This window comes from Protomyctophum bolini (assembly GCF_963924005.1).
Source record: "Protomyctophum bolini genome assembly, chromosome: 5".
Lineage (NCBI taxonomy): Eukaryota > Metazoa > Chordata > Actinopteri > Myctophiformes > Myctophidae > Protomyctophum > Protomyctophum bolini.
In genome coordinates, this window is record NC_137866.1 from 43,421,274 (window position 1) to 43,440,441 (window position 19,168).

General features: G+C 41.6%; 2 protein-coding genes across 2 annotated transcripts in view; one reads left to right on the plus strand and one right to left on the minus strand.

Annotated features, from left to right (window-relative positions):
- col9a3 (collagen, type IX, alpha 3) overlaps positions 1–14,596 on the plus strand; it is a 32,142-nt gene extending 17,546 nt beyond the window's left edge. Inside the window, exons 19-32 of the mRNA XM_080762721.1 lie at positions 573–626; positions 1,822–1,866; positions 1,973–2,026; positions 2,145–2,198; positions 5,877–5,930; positions 6,038–6,109; positions 7,626–7,661; positions 8,802–8,846; positions 9,028–9,060; positions 10,250–10,396; positions 11,601–11,655; positions 11,775–11,957; positions 12,053–12,130; positions 13,300–14,596. Coding sequence (XP_080618847.1) covers positions 573–626; positions 1,822–1,866; positions 1,973–2,026; positions 2,145–2,198; positions 5,877–5,930; positions 6,038–6,109; positions 7,626–7,661; positions 8,802–8,846; positions 9,028–9,060; positions 10,250–10,396; positions 11,601–11,655; positions 11,775–11,957; positions 12,053–12,130; positions 13,300–13,484 — 1,095 coding nt within the window. The 3' untranslated portion in view covers positions 13,485–14,596. The remainder of the gene's footprint in view (positions 1–572; positions 627–1,821; positions 1,867–1,972; positions 2,027–2,144; positions 2,199–5,876; positions 5,931–6,037; positions 6,110–7,625; positions 7,662–8,801; positions 8,847–9,027; positions 9,061–10,249; positions 10,397–11,600; positions 11,656–11,774; positions 11,958–12,052; positions 12,131–13,299) is intronic.
- LOC308315139 (uncharacterized protein) lies at positions 14,067–18,546 on the minus strand. Its single transcript, XM_080762978.1, has 10 exons — positions 18,515–18,546; positions 17,359–17,912; positions 17,101–17,251; positions 16,865–16,994; positions 16,621–16,741; positions 16,373–16,523; positions 16,141–16,276; positions 15,829–16,027; positions 15,576–15,717; positions 14,067–15,091 (listed from the first exon to the last, which is right to left on the minus strand). The coding sequence occupies exons 1-10, from the start codon at positions 18,524–18,526 to the stop codon at positions 15,032–15,034; spliced, it is 1,656 nt and encodes a 551-aa protein (XP_080619104.1). The 5' UTR covers positions 18,527–18,546; the 3' UTR covers positions 14,067–15,031.
- Between the last annotated feature and the right edge of the window lie 622 nt (positions 18,547–19,168).

Here is a 19,168-nt window from a genome sequence, read left to right on the forward strand (position 1 = left end):
AGTTTGCATGTGATAAGCATGAGTCCACGTTGAGCGTGTGATGGCAGAAGTATGGACACGTGACTCGACTGGAGCCCTCTCTTGACTAGAAACTTCAAGTCTTTTCAAATGACCTGATACCTTCCAACAAGCTTAGCGCTTGTTTGAGACTCGAAACTAAAAGTTTAGGACTTGACTGTTGCCTACCACAACCTTTCGAATGCTTCCGTAATACAGTCTGGAGTACGGAAGCTCTGAAAAGGATTCATTGATCCCCCGCTTTCATTTAATATAAATCAGAAATGGAAATTCTAAAAAAATAAATAATAATAAAATATTAAATAAATTCTAAAATATATTTAGACGGAAATGACGAACAGATGATAGCTTTCGTGATGTATAGTTCCAGACTATAGCATTTGGAGATTTTGGAATAGTTGACTAGGACTAGACTAGGACTTGCCTGTCTTGACTTGGGACTTGACTTGGGACTTGAGAGCAAAGACTTGAGACTTACTAAGTAATTGCAAAACAGTGACTTTGTCCTACCTCTGTATGATGCCACGGTAACTGTGTTTTCTGTAATCCTACAGGGTGATGCTGGACGCCATGGGGTCCCCGGAGAGAAAGGGCCCAATGGCCTTCCAGTGAGTATTCCATACATAGTCAAATCCTCAGTGTCCTGAACTAGAGCTGGATGATATGGAAAAAATGAAATATGATACTGTATTCATGACCAACTAACAATATCAATATTGTGATAATATTTTGGGGATGACTATTGGTACTTTCACAAAATATTTACATAATTTGTAATTGTAATTGTAAACATCATTTTGAAAATGACATCATTTTACTATTAATGAAGCCCTTAAAACAAGGGAAAGACAACACTTATCGACAACGATATTACACGGCATCTAAAATTCCAGACGATATCTAGTCTCAGATCACGATATCGCCATATTTCCCAGCCCTCTCCTGATGTTCCAACCTTTGTGAACTTCCTGTTTGTTATGTTTCTCTGGGAAACGTAATTTGTAGTTTTTCTGTTTTGTACAATATGTGTCTATGGAGTTAACATCTATCTATAAATGCACCAAGTCTTTTCTGTACGTGTGTATGTGTACACACGTACATCTGTAATCCACGTAACTCGAAAACCGTTCGCCCCACCGACTTCAACAGGCACACGCGTTCCACACCACCACAAGGACTACAGTTCCCGGTTTCGAGTCCGTCGGATAGTCTGTTGTCCAGAATCAGCACAAAAGCGTCTGCCCGTGAAGGATCCAGACAATTGATCACACCTGATAACCCCTAGATCTCCATATATGGAGCTGGCCTGTTCTGACATCACAATGTTGTTCTGACATCTGCATAGACTCCATATTTGGGCATGCCTGACAAAGAACTCCATATAATTATGGAGGCGGAGGGTCATGCATTTCCAACTTGCATCGTTCCAAGTAGGCCAGTGCCCAACGGGCACTGCTCTAGTTACTCCAATAGGCCACCAGGTGTGGTTAGATTTAGAATATCAAAATATGTCTTCCCTGTGTATTTTTGGTTTCTTCCTGAAAACTGAAACATCAAAATACACCAGATATAGTGACATCACAATATCACCCCCTCCCATAACCCCATAACCCCTCCCCCTTTATCACACAACAACAGCTGTGGGTGTGGCTTCAGTTCAGGTGGATCACCACTAGGCATGGTGATTTACGTCATGGGCCCGGAAACTGTTAACAGTCCTGTAATCTGAGCCAGTTTAAGAGTTTCATATTCACAATGTGTTGAACTAGCCATCACTCATGGTTGTATATGTGTTTATTCCAGGGTTTACAAGGAAAGGCTGGAACCAAGGGGGCTAAAGGAGGACCTGTAAGTACAGTATTTCAACACAATGCAAAGCCAAATCTATATGACCCACAGTGCCAAGAAAAGGTCCATGGAAGTCAACCATTTTCCTTCTGTTCTCTTACAACAGGGAGATCAAGGAAAGACAGGAGAGACAGGTCCCTCCGGAGAGCCAGGTATTCCTGTATGTATCTGATTATGGTCTCAGGGGGAACCACTGGGTTGCTGTGTCTCTGTGCATCAACAAACTGACCACTGACGTGTCCTCACCTGTGTCCTCTGTGCTGTGACTCCTCCCACAGGGTGACATCGGTATCCCGGGAGAGAGGGGGATCGCAGGACCCAGAGGAGTAACTGTAAGTTGTGACGTTTAAGCCAGAGCCATACTTAGTCGCACAACAGCTTTGTGCACCGGAAGAGCGCTACAGTTATACGCAATGAGGGGTGGACCACAGATCCAGGTGGCGCAGGCAGGGGTAAAGCTTGTGCCAACCAACTCTGGATTAGGTGGGAAGCCAGCCAGGTCCATGTCTTGCACTGCACTTGCGATTCCTACAGGTCGATCTGCCTGTTCAGCAGGGAACTGGGAGGGTGTGTGGATCATGATACACAATACACATGATACATTTACGCTACCTTTGGTGCATGTGCGTGGCTGACGAACCACAGGCAACGTTACCCTCTGCACGCTTATGACGGAATGCCTCTAATTCAGAATTACAGCTCGACGGAACGATATTGTCCGGCCCCGTATGACTGTGACCCCACCCCACCCCCTCTGGACGCACACTTCAAGTTTGTGAATAACTTGCCGCCAAATGACTCGTAAAACTACCTGATCTTGGGGGAAGACATGTGGTTGTCTACAACACCCTCTGTATGATCAACCAGTGGGGGTCGGCAGTGAAAGGGACTACTGTATACGCATGGAAGTGGTATAACGATCAGGACTATTGAAGTAATAAGTCTGAGTTATATTAAATAAAATAAAGAAATAAAGGTCCTGTACCTGCGACAGCAAATCTTAATACTGGAAACGAACAGTATTGTAGAGCACAAGAAAACACAAAACTATTTCCTTTTAACTGAAATTGCAATATCTTTATATTCTTTAAAGATAGATCAAACCAAAATCATACACTTGAGCAATCAATCCCTTCAAAATGTAAATTAAATGTTCAATTACCTTTAAATTCCCTTCAAAGGTGCCCCAAAGTCAAAGCATTCCAAAAGTAATCCCGAAAAAAGGTAATCCAAGTATCCAAAGTAATCCAAACGTTGTAGATCCTCTTTTAGTCAATTAGGTAGTCCGAAAAAAGTTAGAAAACAAAAAGGCAATGCATTGCTTACCGGCAAAAAATAAATTATATATATGCTGCTCATCACCCGAAGTCTGGAGTCATCTGCTGGGTCCTTTGTTATACAAGCTCTGATTGTTTGTCAGAGCTCAACACCTCAGAAGCTGCCCTACCAAACTTTCTTTCCTTTCCTCAGCAAAGTTCTTTCAGGTCAGACAGGCATTTTTTGCGTTCACTTCTGAATTGGCGTATAGTATTGGCCTTTAAAAGAGTGTGTTTGGCAAAGAAACATGGCCACACCAAACCCTCTAGAAACATAACCACACCAAACCCTCTTCTTACTGCCCAAAATGGAACCCAGGCTCGGCGCCTCACTTCCTGTTCTTTTATAGCTTCCTGGAAATATTGCTCACACACATTTGCCCACAGCTCCCCTTGTGATCAAACCTTGTCATTTGTCAACAGAAAATTGATGACCATGGTTCAACTACACAAAACACATTATATTGTATTCTCTGTACACTACATTTCAGTGTTAAATATTCAACCCTAGTTTAACCAACATATTCCCCTGTTATTCCCCAGTATGTTTAATTTTCTTTCATACTCATACCAGGCCAGGAAATGCATTGTTTCACACATTTTATGTGGCAGCGTCACAGTGGTACAGTATGACTAAATTGGGGAGAGAGAAAAAAGCAAGGGGCGCACCGATACCGATGCTGGTATCACCTCCATACCAGGATAACAATTTAAATAAAAAATGAACTTGGTCAACATGAAAAAGTGGTATTATGCACCCCTACATATAATAGCACAGTCTATTATACTGTAGACCAGTTGCACACCTGTCCCATTGAGGCAGGGTATGTTATGCAGATACAGAGAGATAATTCTAGTTATTACACAACTTTTAAAAGATTAATCTTGGCATAGGTTTTGAGCCTAATTTTAAGCCTTTATGTTGCAGCTGAGCATATAAAAATAGGACCACATTTAGACCTGGCAGTGTCACTGAGAAGAAGTGAAGGAGTGAGTAAAGCGAGTATTTACAATTTCCAATACTTTAACTTATACTCCACTACATTTACTGTAGGAAGCAAATATTGTACTTTTACACCACTATATTTATTTGAAAACTTTAGTCACTAGTTACTTTGTGGATTTGGATTATTATTACAAAACATACTGTACATTAACCACTTCAGTGCTATATACATTTCGATCATTTGAAAATAGCCGCCTGTATATCTGCTATTTTCTAAAGATTAGGCATCACCTAAATCAACATGAGTTAGACTTTAATATATTGTTAGCGCCCCTCACTTCACACGGGTGTGATTCTTTTTGTTGCTGAACAAACTGTCTAGTAAAACAAACGGTGCCAACACAAACATTAAATTATCTTTATTGTTAAAGGCATTTAATGTTTAGGGACAAGATGATATAAATGTTCCCTTCATTGTCAATGGCGTTTTTAAAACACAAACATTAAACCTGTATGAGGGACTAGCGTCCCTCAAGTGGCTATATCTCTCCAGCTCTTTACAGAAAATTAATTTTCAGGTCGGGACACCAATTTTATCCAATCAGGATAGAGAACTCAGTATACAGGATAAACAAGTGAAATTGGAAGTGATGACAAAGACATGAGCAGACAAAATTTGAACTTTTCAGCAAGCAATATACTATCATACTACGGAATATGATGCTTAAGGTTGAGTCGGTAGGCTGGAGGCCGTCAGACGGTCTACTAACTACAAAACAGGAAAAGGCAACACTTATGCCATATCACGATAATAACATATCCAAAAAATCGATATCTAGTCATACCACAACAATATTGATATTGCCGACCCCTAGATCACACCATATATGGCCGTCTCCATATATGGAGATCACGACACTGACCTCATCAAACCCTGGATAGCCCATACGCGGAGAAGACTGGATCGTCACCTAGATCTGCATATATGGAGCCGGCCAGCAACTCTACATCTGACCTCAAACCCTTAGATCTCCATATATGGAGCTGACCTTGTTTTGACATTCCATATGTTGATCCTATCCCACCCGTCCTTCCTCTTCGAGGTCTCCCTTTTGACTGATACTGTACCTGTCCCTTCAAACTCTAGACGGGCCCGCCCCAAAGTTATTAGTAGAGTTCTCAACAGGCCAGAAGATTAAGGCCCAGCCCTACCTGGGCCCTCATCAAACCCTGTACACTCAAGACACTGCCCCCGCTGCCACCCTTAGATCTCTATATATGGAGCTGACCTGTTCTGACATTCCATAATTATGTTGATCTGACCTCATCAAACCCTGTACACTCAAGACACGCTCCATATATGGCCAGACCTCATCAAACACTGTACACTCAAGACACGCTCCATATATGGCCAGACCTCATCAAACACTGTACACTCAAGACACGCTCCATATATGGCCAGACCTCATCAAACCCTGTGCACTCAAGACACTGCCCCCGCTGCCACCCTTAGATATGGAACTGACCTGTTCTGACATTCCATATGTTGATCTGACCTCATCATACACTCAGTCAAGACATGCTCCATATATGGCCAGTACAGAATTCACACCCGGAAGGCGGACGCGTGCGTGCGAAACTATTATGCAGTCAATTGTAATATTTGTAGAAGGAAAAATGAAATAAAGATATGCTGTTGTGTTCTGTGTTTTGTGTTCTAAATGTACGGCATGCTTTGTTTCCTGCAGGGTGGAATTGGACTAGTGGGCCACACTGGGCCTCAGGGCGTCACGGGCTATCAGGTCAGTTGGGTGACGTCATTCATTCAGTGTGTGTCTCTTTTCTTAATATCAGCAATAATATTTCAACAAACCGATCCATTCTACGATGTTCTATTTCTCTATAACAGGGACTGAAGGGGTCCATGGGAGACCCTGGCCTTCCAGGCCCGACTGGAATCCGGGGAGGATTCGGTGAGAGGGTGAGTTTAAAATGTACAAAAATAGAATAGTGTGCTAAGGACCTGAGGCTGACGGCATCTTCAGAGTGTCCACCAGTGACAAGCAGTGTCCACCAGTGACAAAGACATCTTCAGAGTGTCCACCAGTGACAAGCAGTGTCCACCAGTGACAAAGACATCTTCAGAGTGTCCACCAGTGACAAGCAGTGTCCACCAGTGACAAAGGCATCTTCAGAGTGTCCACCAGTGACAATGACATCTTCACAGTGTCCACCAGTGACAAAGACATCTTCAGAGTGTCCACCAGTGACAAGCAGTGTCCACCAGTGACAAGCAGTGTCCACCAGTGACAAAGACATCTTCAGAGTGTCCACCAGTGACAAGCAGTGTCCACCAGTGACAAACACATCTTCACAGTGTCCATCAGTGACAAGCAGTGTCCACCAGCTGCAAGGACATCTTCAGAGTGTCCACCACTGTCGAGGACATCTTCAGAGTGTCCACCAGTGACATCCATTAACCTTAACCCTAACCATGGCTGGGTTTTGGCAATGTGACACCAAGCATACAAGCATACAGACAGGGGTCAAGTGAATTCTATTCAATGGACAGATCAGAGCACTTCACCAACACATATTAGTGACACATAGGCCTACTGGCTGGACACAGCATATCCATTATATAGGAAACTTTCAGAATAACGTTGCTGTTGGGCAGAAAACCTGTATCTCCATATTTCAGCGTATGTTTTTACATGAATGAATGAATGCTTTATTCTATACAGTGTCATGCTAAAATGCCCAATCTACAAGCTCACAACATGGAGTGATGTGATGCGTGGCATGAGCTTGTAGATCTGCTATCTTCTCTCTTTTAAAAACGTATTGCAGTTTACTTTAAACTTTCATGCACATGCCCAGAATAGCGACACCAAGTTGAATGGTAAAAAAAACAACATTGAAAATAGCTCACAAATCATTGCATTGTCTTATAGATCGGCTATTTTTGCTACACTGACATGGGCAATGTGAAATTAATTTATGATAAAAACCTAAATTAAATGTAAAGATACAAGGTTTCTACCCAAATGATCATTTAACTCTTGAGAGAGGCATAATGGACCTGTAGTGTAACCAAAGGGCACACAGGATTTTACCGATTGTCGCCCTTCCAGCACTAACCATGTTGTGCAGTATGTTTACCAGGATATTCCTGCCCATGTTGTACAGTATGTTAACCAGGATATTCCTGCCCGATCTGAGCGTGCATTCAAACCGTACCCCAGGGAGCGGCTGACAAAGTGGCCTCCTGTTCATAACCTGAGAAGAGAACAAAGCCTGTCTTTATACAGCCTCCCTTCATCCCCTCCTTCCATTCCCCACATCCTGCTTTCCATGAAGCCATGAGCATTCGCTACCCCTGCTGCTACGCCATTAACCAATACACACTCTCTCTCTCTCTCTCTCTCTCTCTCTCTCTCTCTCTCTCTCTCTCTCTCTCTCTCTCTCTCCCTGTGTTTTATTGTTCACTCTCACAGGGTCCAGTTGGAGCTTCTGGCCCTAAAGGAGACATGGTAAGGACTTGTCTGCCACTTTCTCCGTGAAGTTCAAAGGTCAAGTGGTCCAATTATAAATCTGCATAGAAGTGGGGAAAAAACGAGCACTCTCAGTACAAAAAAAGCAGATTACCGGGTCGGGTGCACGGCTCACGAAGAATCACTGTTAAAGAGAGAGATAGCCAGCACTCCAAAGTCCATAGAATCACTGTTAAAGAGAGAGATAGCCAGCACGCCAAAGTCCATTCAAGGTACATTTATTGCATCGTGCAGCACGGACAATCAAAACACGCGTTTCGGCGTCAAGCCTTCCTCAGCGTGTATCTTACCAATTATAAATCTTGACCTCAGTAGAAAGTCTCAGGCCTCTTTAGACGGCGACCATCTCCAGATAAAACTGTAAAGTCCCGTTGCGTTACATTTTTTTATTGACCCTTTACACAAGAAACACACACTTTATGAAAATGCTATAATGTCACTAGGTGGCGGTAACGGGCTGCCAAATAGACCAGTCACCCACGTACAAGAAGAACCAGGTAGCCCCCCTTCATGCAACCCTATCAGGGTTTTGCTTCCAGACCACGACGGAGTTGTGTGGCCGTCGCTCGTTGCCTGCTTTCTACTAACACATCGAGGTGACAGACAGGCAGGCAGGCCAGAGCATACAGGCAGAGCACGCCACGGGATGGTTACATATTTTATAATACATTAGGCTACATAAACGCTGCTGCCTGCCACCTATCACAAGGCATTTCATTTACATCATGGTTTTACATTCACCATCGCTGATGAGCTGCGCTTAGGATTTTCCCTGTTTAGATGGAGACTCCAGGAGAAACGGCGTTCTCAAAGATTTCCACTCTGGAAGGTGGTTTCACTTTGTTGCGTTTTCACCTCCCCAAAACGCCGCCAGCAAACGATACTTTATTTTGCCGTTTCCTATGAACACCGTTCTCGTCTAAAGACCACCTCAGTTGAGTCAAACTGAAGCTATGAAGACAGAATGGAAGTCAAGGGATTGTGGAAGTCAAGTGATTGGTGCATGATGTACATAATGACTGCATCCTTAAGGATGTGTTCTGACTTCATGATTAAAGTGACTACTGTATGTACAGTATGAGTTCGGTTATAAGTCAGACCTGTTTGTGTCATTTTTAGGGCGTGGCAGGAGCTGATGGTCTACCAGGAGAAAACGGAGAACCTGTAAGTCTTCTCCTAATTTCATGTTCTCAAATATATGATTGTATGTCTTTACCAGTGTTTGGTACATGTACTGTGTGGACTATAAAATGTAATGTTTTGTCCATATGCTAATAAGTGTGTTGCATATATCACTTTTTTTCAGATTGTTTTAATAATTACTTTTTATTTGTCTCATCTTCAGGGTCCATTTGGTCCAGTTGGCCAAAAAGGAGAGGTAAGTCATACCATCGGGCAAACTTCAGGGAATGAAGTTTGCTGTTATGTTCCGTGTATGAATTTCAAATATTTTATATATGCCTGATGCCTTCCAATATTTGGAAATACCTGCTGACCCTGACACAAAAAGCCCAAATCACACACCCCAGGGTTGTCACCCTGACAACCAACTAACGAAACATCCAATAAAACATGGCTGTCCGCCCAGGCTATGGGACCGTGCCTGCAAATACAGATCCCATACCGTAGCTCATGTAAAATATGGGAAATTTGTGTTATGATAACATGATAAGCTAACCCAGGTAAAGTAATGTGTCACTCTGAAAGTTAACGTCTGTTGGCCAGCCCAGTCAATGTTTCCCAGCAGCTCAGGCTAGGCAGGGCTGCTAAAAGAGCACGAAGCGGAGGTGAGAAAATAAATCTGGCTGCCCCATTAGCACCTTTTACCAAGCTACAAAAGCAACTCGTGCATATGAATGATCCGTGTGTGTGTGCGCGCACACCATTCTTGAACTCCCAAATGGGATTAATAAACACACACCACAAAAGGTCTACGGACCAACAAGGTCACACTGCAAACAAAGGGCTTAAATAGACAGGGGTAAAAGGACACAGGTGAACACAAAATACAATCAAACACAGGATAGGCTAACAGGCAAACAGAACACAGGTGACTAGGATACAATAATCAGGTAGGTAAGACAGAACAGGAAACACCAACAAGAGGAGGCAGGCAAGCACAGAACAATACTACAAAATAAGACAGCCAAAAACACAACAGAGTAAACAGTAAACCAAAACCAAACACCACAAGGCAAAATACAGAACATACAGAATAAGTCCAAAACCTAGTAATGACTGTCATAGTTGTTAGTAGTGTTCAAAGGCAACCCACATGACAATCGCTGACATGATTTAAGCCAGTCATTTGAATGGTGCATGTCACATGTCACATACGTATGTTATCCGGGAGAGGCACACACACACACACACACACACACACACACACAGGCAACAGCGGATTATGAAGACAGAAATCACAATTTGTTGTTCAGTGTTATTTCAGTTTTCATTTGGACAATGTGGTTTTTATTTTATTCACTTTTTTCATGTTTAACAATTGTGATTGTTTCTGACAATAATGACTGTTTCTGACAATATGATGATGTTTCTGCTGGTTTCCATAGTCGGGAAAAACAGGCGAGTTGGGACCTAAGGGTGTAGGTGGACCGCAAGGAGAGCTTGGAGCCAGAGGAGTTCCTGGCAAACCAGGACTAATGGGCTTCCAGGGTGAACAGGGTCTGTCCGGAATTGCAGGAAAGAATGGCGTACCCGTGAGTACATCTTGCTGTCTGTACACAGGAAAAACGAGTTCAATGCTTCCGATTCATATGGTCCATCTTAGTCGTGTTTCAGCTGGTGTTCTGGCGGTGTGTAATAATGTAGAGCCTGTCTACTTTATTGGACATTGTCAGAACACTTACATTGTAGGCCATGCCCATGCACTGTGGTTGGTGATATCCTGTTTATCAATACAAGACTGACATATAGCAGCTACCAACATGTTAAAAAAATCACACCCGTGTGAAGTGAGGGGCACTCTTATCATATATACCTGAAAGATGAAAGCCTTTGAGTCAAAAGGCCCAGTGGAAATACACCACTTTATTGACCTAACCCCTATCCCATTATCATACAAAAACAGCTGTGGGCGAGGCTTCAGTTCAGGTGGGTGGTGCTAATAAAACCAGGTATACTTAATGAACTGGTGGGTTTGGCCACATAAAAACATCATTGGAACACTTTCTGTACACCTTTTTGAAAAAAGTCTTCCTCCTAGTATAATCATACTTATCGTAGTGCCTGATGAGGGGGAAAATATCACAGCACTCCATCTTTAAGATACTTGACTTAGCAGATACTCGTCTGACAAGTCAAATACAACTCAACGTGTTGTGAACATCTTATTGAAAATCTTTTGAAAGCGTACAATGGGACCATATCTACAGATCCTGTATGTAGGCCCTGGCAAAAATGCTAAAAACTTTGGGAAAGGGGAGAAAACAAAGAACAACCCCCCAAAAAACAATAAAATAAAATAAATAAATGAATAAATAAAACCACCTTCCTCACTATAACAACGGTTAATGCACATGTGAAACTTTCTGTTGATTGTTAAAAAAAAATCAGGACATTTATAGTAGGATTATAGTATGATGTTTGTCAATGCTTGCTACTTGAATCAACTACAGTAAATCAATTTGCCATGGGTGGCAGTAGATATCAAATTCTATATTTATTCGATAACATTTTCAGCACTTTGGATTGAATGTTGTTTAGGTAGCGAAATCAAGGCCAACAGTCTGAAACAAGTTGCATAAAATAAATGTCACGTTTTCACAATATGACAATGGCCAACATCACAGACTGCAAGAACCCTAAAGCATCAACCCATTTGTAAACAGTTGGTTTTCTAAATGAGTCTCTGGAATGAAACATCAACATACGTCAATGACTCCTTCTGCTCTGCTGTTTCAGGGTAAACTGGTGAGCGAACAGCACATCAGAGAACTGTGTGGCTCAATGATCGATGGTAAGGTTCTTAATGTTTACTAGTCAACGGGTCATTCAAATTTTCTTCATTCAAATGATCTAAAGGGCTAAATGAGTGGTCCAAGAATGAGTCTTATTCTTCTCATTTGTATCCCTCAGATCAGATTGCACAGCTGGCTGCCAACCTTAGAAGGCCCCTGGCCCCTGGTGGGGTGGGCCGTCCAGGCCCCGCTGGGCCTCCAGGAAAGACAGGCGCAGGTGGCTCTATCGGACATCCTGGCCCCCGTGGACAACCAGGGTACAGAGGGCTGCCAGGAGACCTTGGAGACCCCGGTCCCAGAGGTGAGAGAAGATGAATCATGTACAAGGATTACTACGGATGATGTGACAGGATCTTATTGTGGAATAAAACATCTGCTTGTCTGTTTACCCAACAGGTAATTTCGGTGAGCAGGGTGATAAGGGACCCATAGGCAAAGCCATTGAAGGGCCTGTTGGAGACCAAGGACACCAAGGTATTTCACCTACACATAAAATACCCTGATCCGATTTATTTGGGACTAGTAGTAGTATTGTTGCTTGTGTTGTGTTTTAAAGTCAGTGTCTGGGTGTTAGTGTTACGTACTAGTCAATAGCAGTCATTTAAGCAGGCCACAATATGTGCCCAGAAAAGTACAATCAAATGAACATGACTAACAGGGAAACCAGGTGAAGTCTACATTTATAGGCCCAAACATAAAGTGGGTTGTTATAGCACCACCATGAGGGCAGTTGGTAGGTTTATTTCCCATTGAGTTGTGGCTGATACTTTTAACCTATTTGCTAAGTATGGTAACTGTTACTCAGAGACTTTTATGGCTTTTAATAGTTGGAAGCAGAGCAATACGCTAAACATAACCAATTTGATCCCAGCACCTATATCAATATTAATATTTCCTCATAATACATTTCTCATAATACATCATGCAACTATGCTCAGAACTTGTCCTGAGATAGATCAGACAGCACTGTGATTTTACAATTTAAGCAGACTAAGAATTGTAAGTACATAAGTTTTTAAGTGAACACATTGTACAGCGTAGTCCAGGGATACTCAAATAGATTTACCTGTGGGCCACATTACAAAAATGGCAAGGGGCCAGGGGCCAGTAGATAAATTACGACATTAATGATACTTGATAACTTCTCTCTTTCCGCAATTTCCATTTCCACCATTTCCGCAATTACCGCAATTTCCATTTCCACCATTTCCGCAATTTCCGCAATTACAATTTCCGCAATTTTCTATTTCCATTTCCAACTATTAATGGCAGCTGGGTTTCATCATTCAAATAAAATAGAATTCTGTCCGTTTAGCTATACAATTATGTCAGGGAATAGGGATACACAGTATATGTCTTTCATTTGCATTGCATCTCCCCCCCCCCCCCCCCCCAAGCTTTTATTTTCGTTCGAGTAATAGTACAACTCTAATAGTATTACTTATAATAATGTAATTAAAGATAACTTCATTCAGATTTATTTATTTTTATTTCATTTTCCAGATTTTTTTTTTATTCTTTTTTTTAGATTTACATTGGTGGGCCAGTCATAATGGTCCCGCGGGCCTGATGTGGCCCGCGGGCCTGAGGTTGAGTATCACTGGCGTAGTCTTTGACTCATTCTCTCCATGTTGTGCCCATAGGTCTTCTCGGAGTTCCTGGAATTGTCAAAGACGGTCGCGACGGATCCTATGGAGACCCAGGAGAGCCTGGAGAGTCAGGCAGATTAGGCAGGACTGGACACCAGGGATCCCCTGGAATCTGTGACACTTCACCCTGCCAGGGGGCACAGGCCGCTGGGAAATCCACCAACCCTAAAAACCATTAAATATGATCTTCCTGCAACCCAAAGGCATCTAGCCCCGGTGAGGGGTAACATGGGAATGGAGGAAGTATAAGAGAATCTTAGAAAGAAAATATTCCATCTATGACAGGACGGGAAGAGTAACATCAGAAAGATGTCATTTTTCTTTCTTTTTCAAAAGAAATAGAGGAATAATGCACAAGTGACATAAACATTGGAACAACCTAAGAGACTGAAAACTAGATCCCAGCCAAAAACAACGCTGACAGAAGATGACACAGGAGAACTCCAAATACCATCAGAGATGAGACTTGACTCAAGGCAATGTAATGGGCAAAGTGCATGTAGACCATTAAGTTTGTTTCCGAATCATTTTGTGTGTAAAAAACTTTGTACATTTGGTTTCCGTGCCCCCTTTATTTTGGTGACATCCCTCCGGCAGATAGCTCTCAACACAACTGTGATTGTCCAGATGTGAATGTGCATGTTGGTCCTTTTTCATGAACGCCACGGGTGTTACCTCACAAGACATGCATTACAACATGTAAGATACAAAGATATGCACCAGAGGCCCCAAATAGGCCTCTGTCAAGGACATGTGTACTGTAACTGTAACAGGAATAAAAGAAAACAATACCCAAGTGCCCAGAAATTCTGTATATTGATGCAAAACGTTTCGCTCTCGCTGTTTGTTTGTTTTTCTTGTTTTGTTTTTTTTAACTTCTTTATTACAGTTTTGTTTTTGATTGCGGTTTGTAAAGTTTTGTTTTTTGTCAGGAATTTTATTTTTTTCATAGTTTTGATTACATTTGATGAACATGATAAAGGTCCTCCCTTACAAATACATTTTGGGAATTTCAAACATCAAGAATAAAGAGTAGGAATTTGTGTGCTGTTTTTCCAGTCCTGCAGTGAACACATCCACTATGTACTACCGGTGTTGTAACTATTAAATATACATGATTTTAAATACTATTTATTATTTGTGGGTGACTGTTGTGTGTACAGTAAGATGCTACAGCGACATGTTGTAAGAAATAAAAAATAAAGCCACTTTTCAGTAATACATCACTCTTCTCTACATCAAATTAGCAAACTGCTAATTTTCCAACAACAATAAAATGAACACTATGTGAGTCAAGTAGTCACCTTTATTTTTCAATTGCTGGGAATATGTTTCAATATACTGTACAAAGCAATGCATTCCCATAGACAAATCTCAAATTCTTAGGGTAACAGATTTATATTATGTAAATTAACAGACAGCTTTATTCTGTATAGACTTTGAACAGCATAGAGTAAATAAATATACCGGTTAGTAACATACACAAAGTGAGCTAAATATGAAATCTGCATACTATAGTATACCAACTAAGTTGAATGCAAAATCTTTCAAAGAGAAACAGTGCCACCTGTGTGTTAAATTTATAAGCTGAACAAATTGTGGAACAGGGAAGAATAATAGGATCAACAGATCATCAACAGATGAGGTCAAATAAATAGGCAATAAATATCCAGATGCTTAAATAGGAGAGGTAAGTGTTGTCACTATTCAATATTGCCTGAAGTGCCTATGATCTCATGGTGGAGAAAGACTTGGTCTGACGCAAAAGGACTTTGTTCTGGAAATCCTGCAAGTCACATAAAAGCAGAGTTGTAAAGTGGTAAAACGATTATTCAAATAATAAATTAATAAGCTGAAGAAATCTATTATGCAAGTACATTTTAGTAATCAAATCATGGGTTCAGTGGTGTATCATGTAAATATTGTTAATTTGTGCTATTTATTAATCAATTGAATTAAACATGAAGGTTTTTCTTGGTTCAACTTGTGATGAGTATTTACCATCATTTGTACTTTATTACCTTATTTTAACATCAATTCATGAAGAATTCATTGCACAGATGAATCAAAAATATTTACAGCAAATTCACTGATATGACTATTATACAATAATCGCTGTTGCAACCCACAGAGTCCCAGGGGTGGAAGCGGATGAGCATTATGTAGTAAAATCCCTTATTTCCATGGAAGAGGAAGTCAGACAGGCAACAAACAATAATGCAGGTGAAAATTGGTTCAGCTAAAAGACTTCTCTAATGCCAGAAGCGCACCTGTTTGATGGAGTCTCCATGCGTTTCATTGATATGCCTCAGGAAGGCAGTGGTCCAAAGGAGGGTATTGGCTTTGTCTGTGGTTTTGTCACAGAACGGCACCAGTGAGTTCAACTCCTCACAGCATTGACTGATCGTCTTCCTGTACACAGTATAAGCAACACAAACGTGGCTACGTAAAATCAGCAGGAGAGTACTTTAAATGCAGGTACTGTAGGTACAGGCTCTCTGGAAGGACACACTGAATGCTTACCTGCGGACTCTCTCCTTCATGTTGTGCCTCTCCCGGGCTCCCAGGCTCTGTTCCGTGGGAGATTTACAGACCTTCTTGGTGCTCAGCAGCCCAGCCATCCAATTCTTTGAGTCCTGGGTGGCATTACCATCCTTGCTGTTCAGAGGGCTACGCTTCTTAGCAATTTTAACAAACGTTGCAGGTTTACCCACAGCAACATCTAAACAGATGAGAGAGGATATAAGATGGAGATGAACGACATCTCCAGTGTAGTATGACACTAAGCCATGTGGTAATAATAAATACTTAAGAGAAAGGGATGAATAAACTGACTTTTACATTCTGTTTTCATCTGCTGCTGCTGCTCCACTGCTGGAATGGTGCGGATATTGCACTGAGCTTTAGTGACTGCATGGCCTTGATTTGTGTTCGGTTCAACCATGTGGGGAAGGTTCCGGTTCCCTGGCACCTAGGATAAAAACAGACAAATCAAAACCTAGGTGTAATCAACCATTGCCTTTGGAGCTATGAGAGAATACAGTTAATACATTTCTCTTTATTATACTTGTCTTTGCATGCTTGTGTTAAGCATGCTCCCTCCATATGGGACTGACAACTCCATAGGATTTTCTAAATCCGATCTGATCCACTTCTGCATTTGTGGATTGATGAATGCATCCTGACCTTCGGAGGACTGCTCAATCATTGACTGAAATCTGAGACATAACAGAAGATATTATGAATTACATATTATATTCCAGCATTACAATGCATTGTTAATGAAGTACGCAACATCACATTATTCAAGCATACTTGGTAAGAGCTGCTGACTGAGCATCTTGTTGTGTGGGTACGGCATTACGATCCATGCTGCTCAGAGGGCTACGCTTCTTAGCAATTTTAACGAACGTTACAGGTTTAGCCACAGCAACACCTAAACAGATGACAAAGGATATAAGATGGAGATGAACGACATCTGCAGTGTAGTACGACACTAACTAAGCCATTTGGAAATAATAAATACTTAAGAGAAAGGGATGAATAAACCGACTTTTACATTCTGTTTTCATCTGCTGCTGCTGCTGTTCCCCTGCTGGAATGGTGCGGATATTGCACTGAGCTTTAGTGACTGGGCCTTGATGTTTGTTCGGTTCAACCATGTGGGGAAGGTTCCGGTCCCCTAGCACCTAGGATAAAAACAGACAAATCAAAACCTAGGTGTAATCAACCATTGCCTTTGGAGCTATGAGAGAATACAGTTAATACATTTCTCTTTATTACTTTGTTTAATACTTGTCTTTGCATGCTTGTGTTAAGCATGCTCCCTCCATATGGGACTGACAACTCCATAGGATTATCTAAATCCGATCTGATCCACTTCTGCATTAGTGGATTGATGAATGCATCCTGACTTCCGGAGGACTGCTCAATCATTGATCGAAATCTGAGACATAACAGAAAATATTGTAAATTGCATATAATATTTTCCAGCATTACAATGCATTGTTAATGAAGTACGCAACATTAGTACATTACATTATTCAAGCATACTTGGTAAGAGCTGCTGACTGAGCATCTTGTTGTGTGGGCATGGCAGCAGCAGCAGGCATGCCGTTAAACCTCTTCTCCAAGCAAGCTCTAACAGCAGAGCATGGTCGGGTCAATATGGATGAAGCATCGGCAGGTGATTCTACATCAGCTCTGATCTTGTCCAGGACTGACCACAGTCCATCCCCACACATGGATGGGGACCTGAGCACAGTCAGGTCAATAGCTTCTGTGCTCAAGGAGGGAGACGTCATCAGTGTGGACTGATCAACATACCATGGAATCGTTAAAGTTTGGGCGACAGACAAATCCGGGCCAGGTGAAGTGTCTATGATACAATCTGGAAACTGTAGGATGACATTCTGAAGGTTTGCGTATTGTACTTCTGGCATCTCCATCAGAATGAGTTCTGTGCCTGAATTCAGCCCCTGAGTATGTGTCCCAGGCTCATTCTGGTTCATAATCACACCAAGAGAGTCACAGTTGTATTCTCTAGCAGCATTAGTCACCTGGACAAGGGCGGTTCTTGCTTGTGAAGATGCCATCGTTTGTTGACACTAGAGACAGGGACATATAGGCCAGGAGAGACCAGAACATAATATTATTATGTTGAACTCAACTCGGCATTGGATTTTGTTTGGCATAATGCAGCTTTGGCAAATTTTTAATTTGCCATGTTCACCTCAACATCTTTGCTAATTGCCCAACAGTTTTTGAGGGGCGCTAGCTAGCCCCTCCAATCCCTGCATGGCTTTCAGAAATGGTCAAAAACACGACCGATCAGCGAACACCCAAGTTTATGGACTTTTAATGTTTGCTTTAAGCACGGCAGCAACAGTTCAAGGTTAAATTAATGCCGAGTATGACAGTGCCGATTTGGTCAGACTCAGAGATACACGCATTCTGTTGAAGAAAATGGGGGTCTGTCCGTCCATGTGTGCAGTTGTGCACTAAACTGGGGGTCCTTGAAATGAGAACGCTTGCGAACATTTTAACTGAATTCAATAAAATAATTCAGATTCTTCTGAAGCTAACGCAACAAACATACTTTATCTGATCTCAATTATTATCCCATAGACTATATTAAAATACGACCGTAAAGCCATAGGCTAATAAATAGTCAGAAAAATTCTTCCTTAAAAACAACTAAACAACAAACCCGTTCATCCATGAGTCCATCCAACTGTACAGTATCTCGTATGACGGTGCTGCGCTGGGAAAATAACAGATGTCGCCTACTTAAGATCACAACACTTCATACGTGCACACATTGTGAGCTTTAATTTGCGTTGTGACTGGTGGCCGTTTTAAACGATAAAAGCAGACTTAGTTCTAACGTTAACCTAGCATAACATTAGCATAACGTGACAGATTAGCTATAAAACGTTCAAGTTAATTTCTATTGCAACATCTTCTTTTAACATAAACATACTAGAAAACTAAACAAAGGTTTATTATTAACCATACCCGAATAATGCTTGTTATTGACAATTAATCTGGACGTATCATAATAGCTAGTCTCATGTTTTCATAACAATCTAGGACGGAGCCAGGTCCTGACTCCTGTCACTGTCAAGTGTCAACTGCTTGCCTTATGGTGTCTTCTTGATTGTGATTTTTTTCTTGTTGCCCTCTATAGTTACCCCCCATGGTGTTAATTTTTAACCCTTTCTACACCAACCCAAACCATATGGACCTATAGAAAATACCATAACATACAAAGACAAACACATTTTTCTAAATAATTTTCACCCAAGAAATTAAAGTGGTTACCATTAAGATTCAAGGACATCTTGACTCTATTTCAGGACAC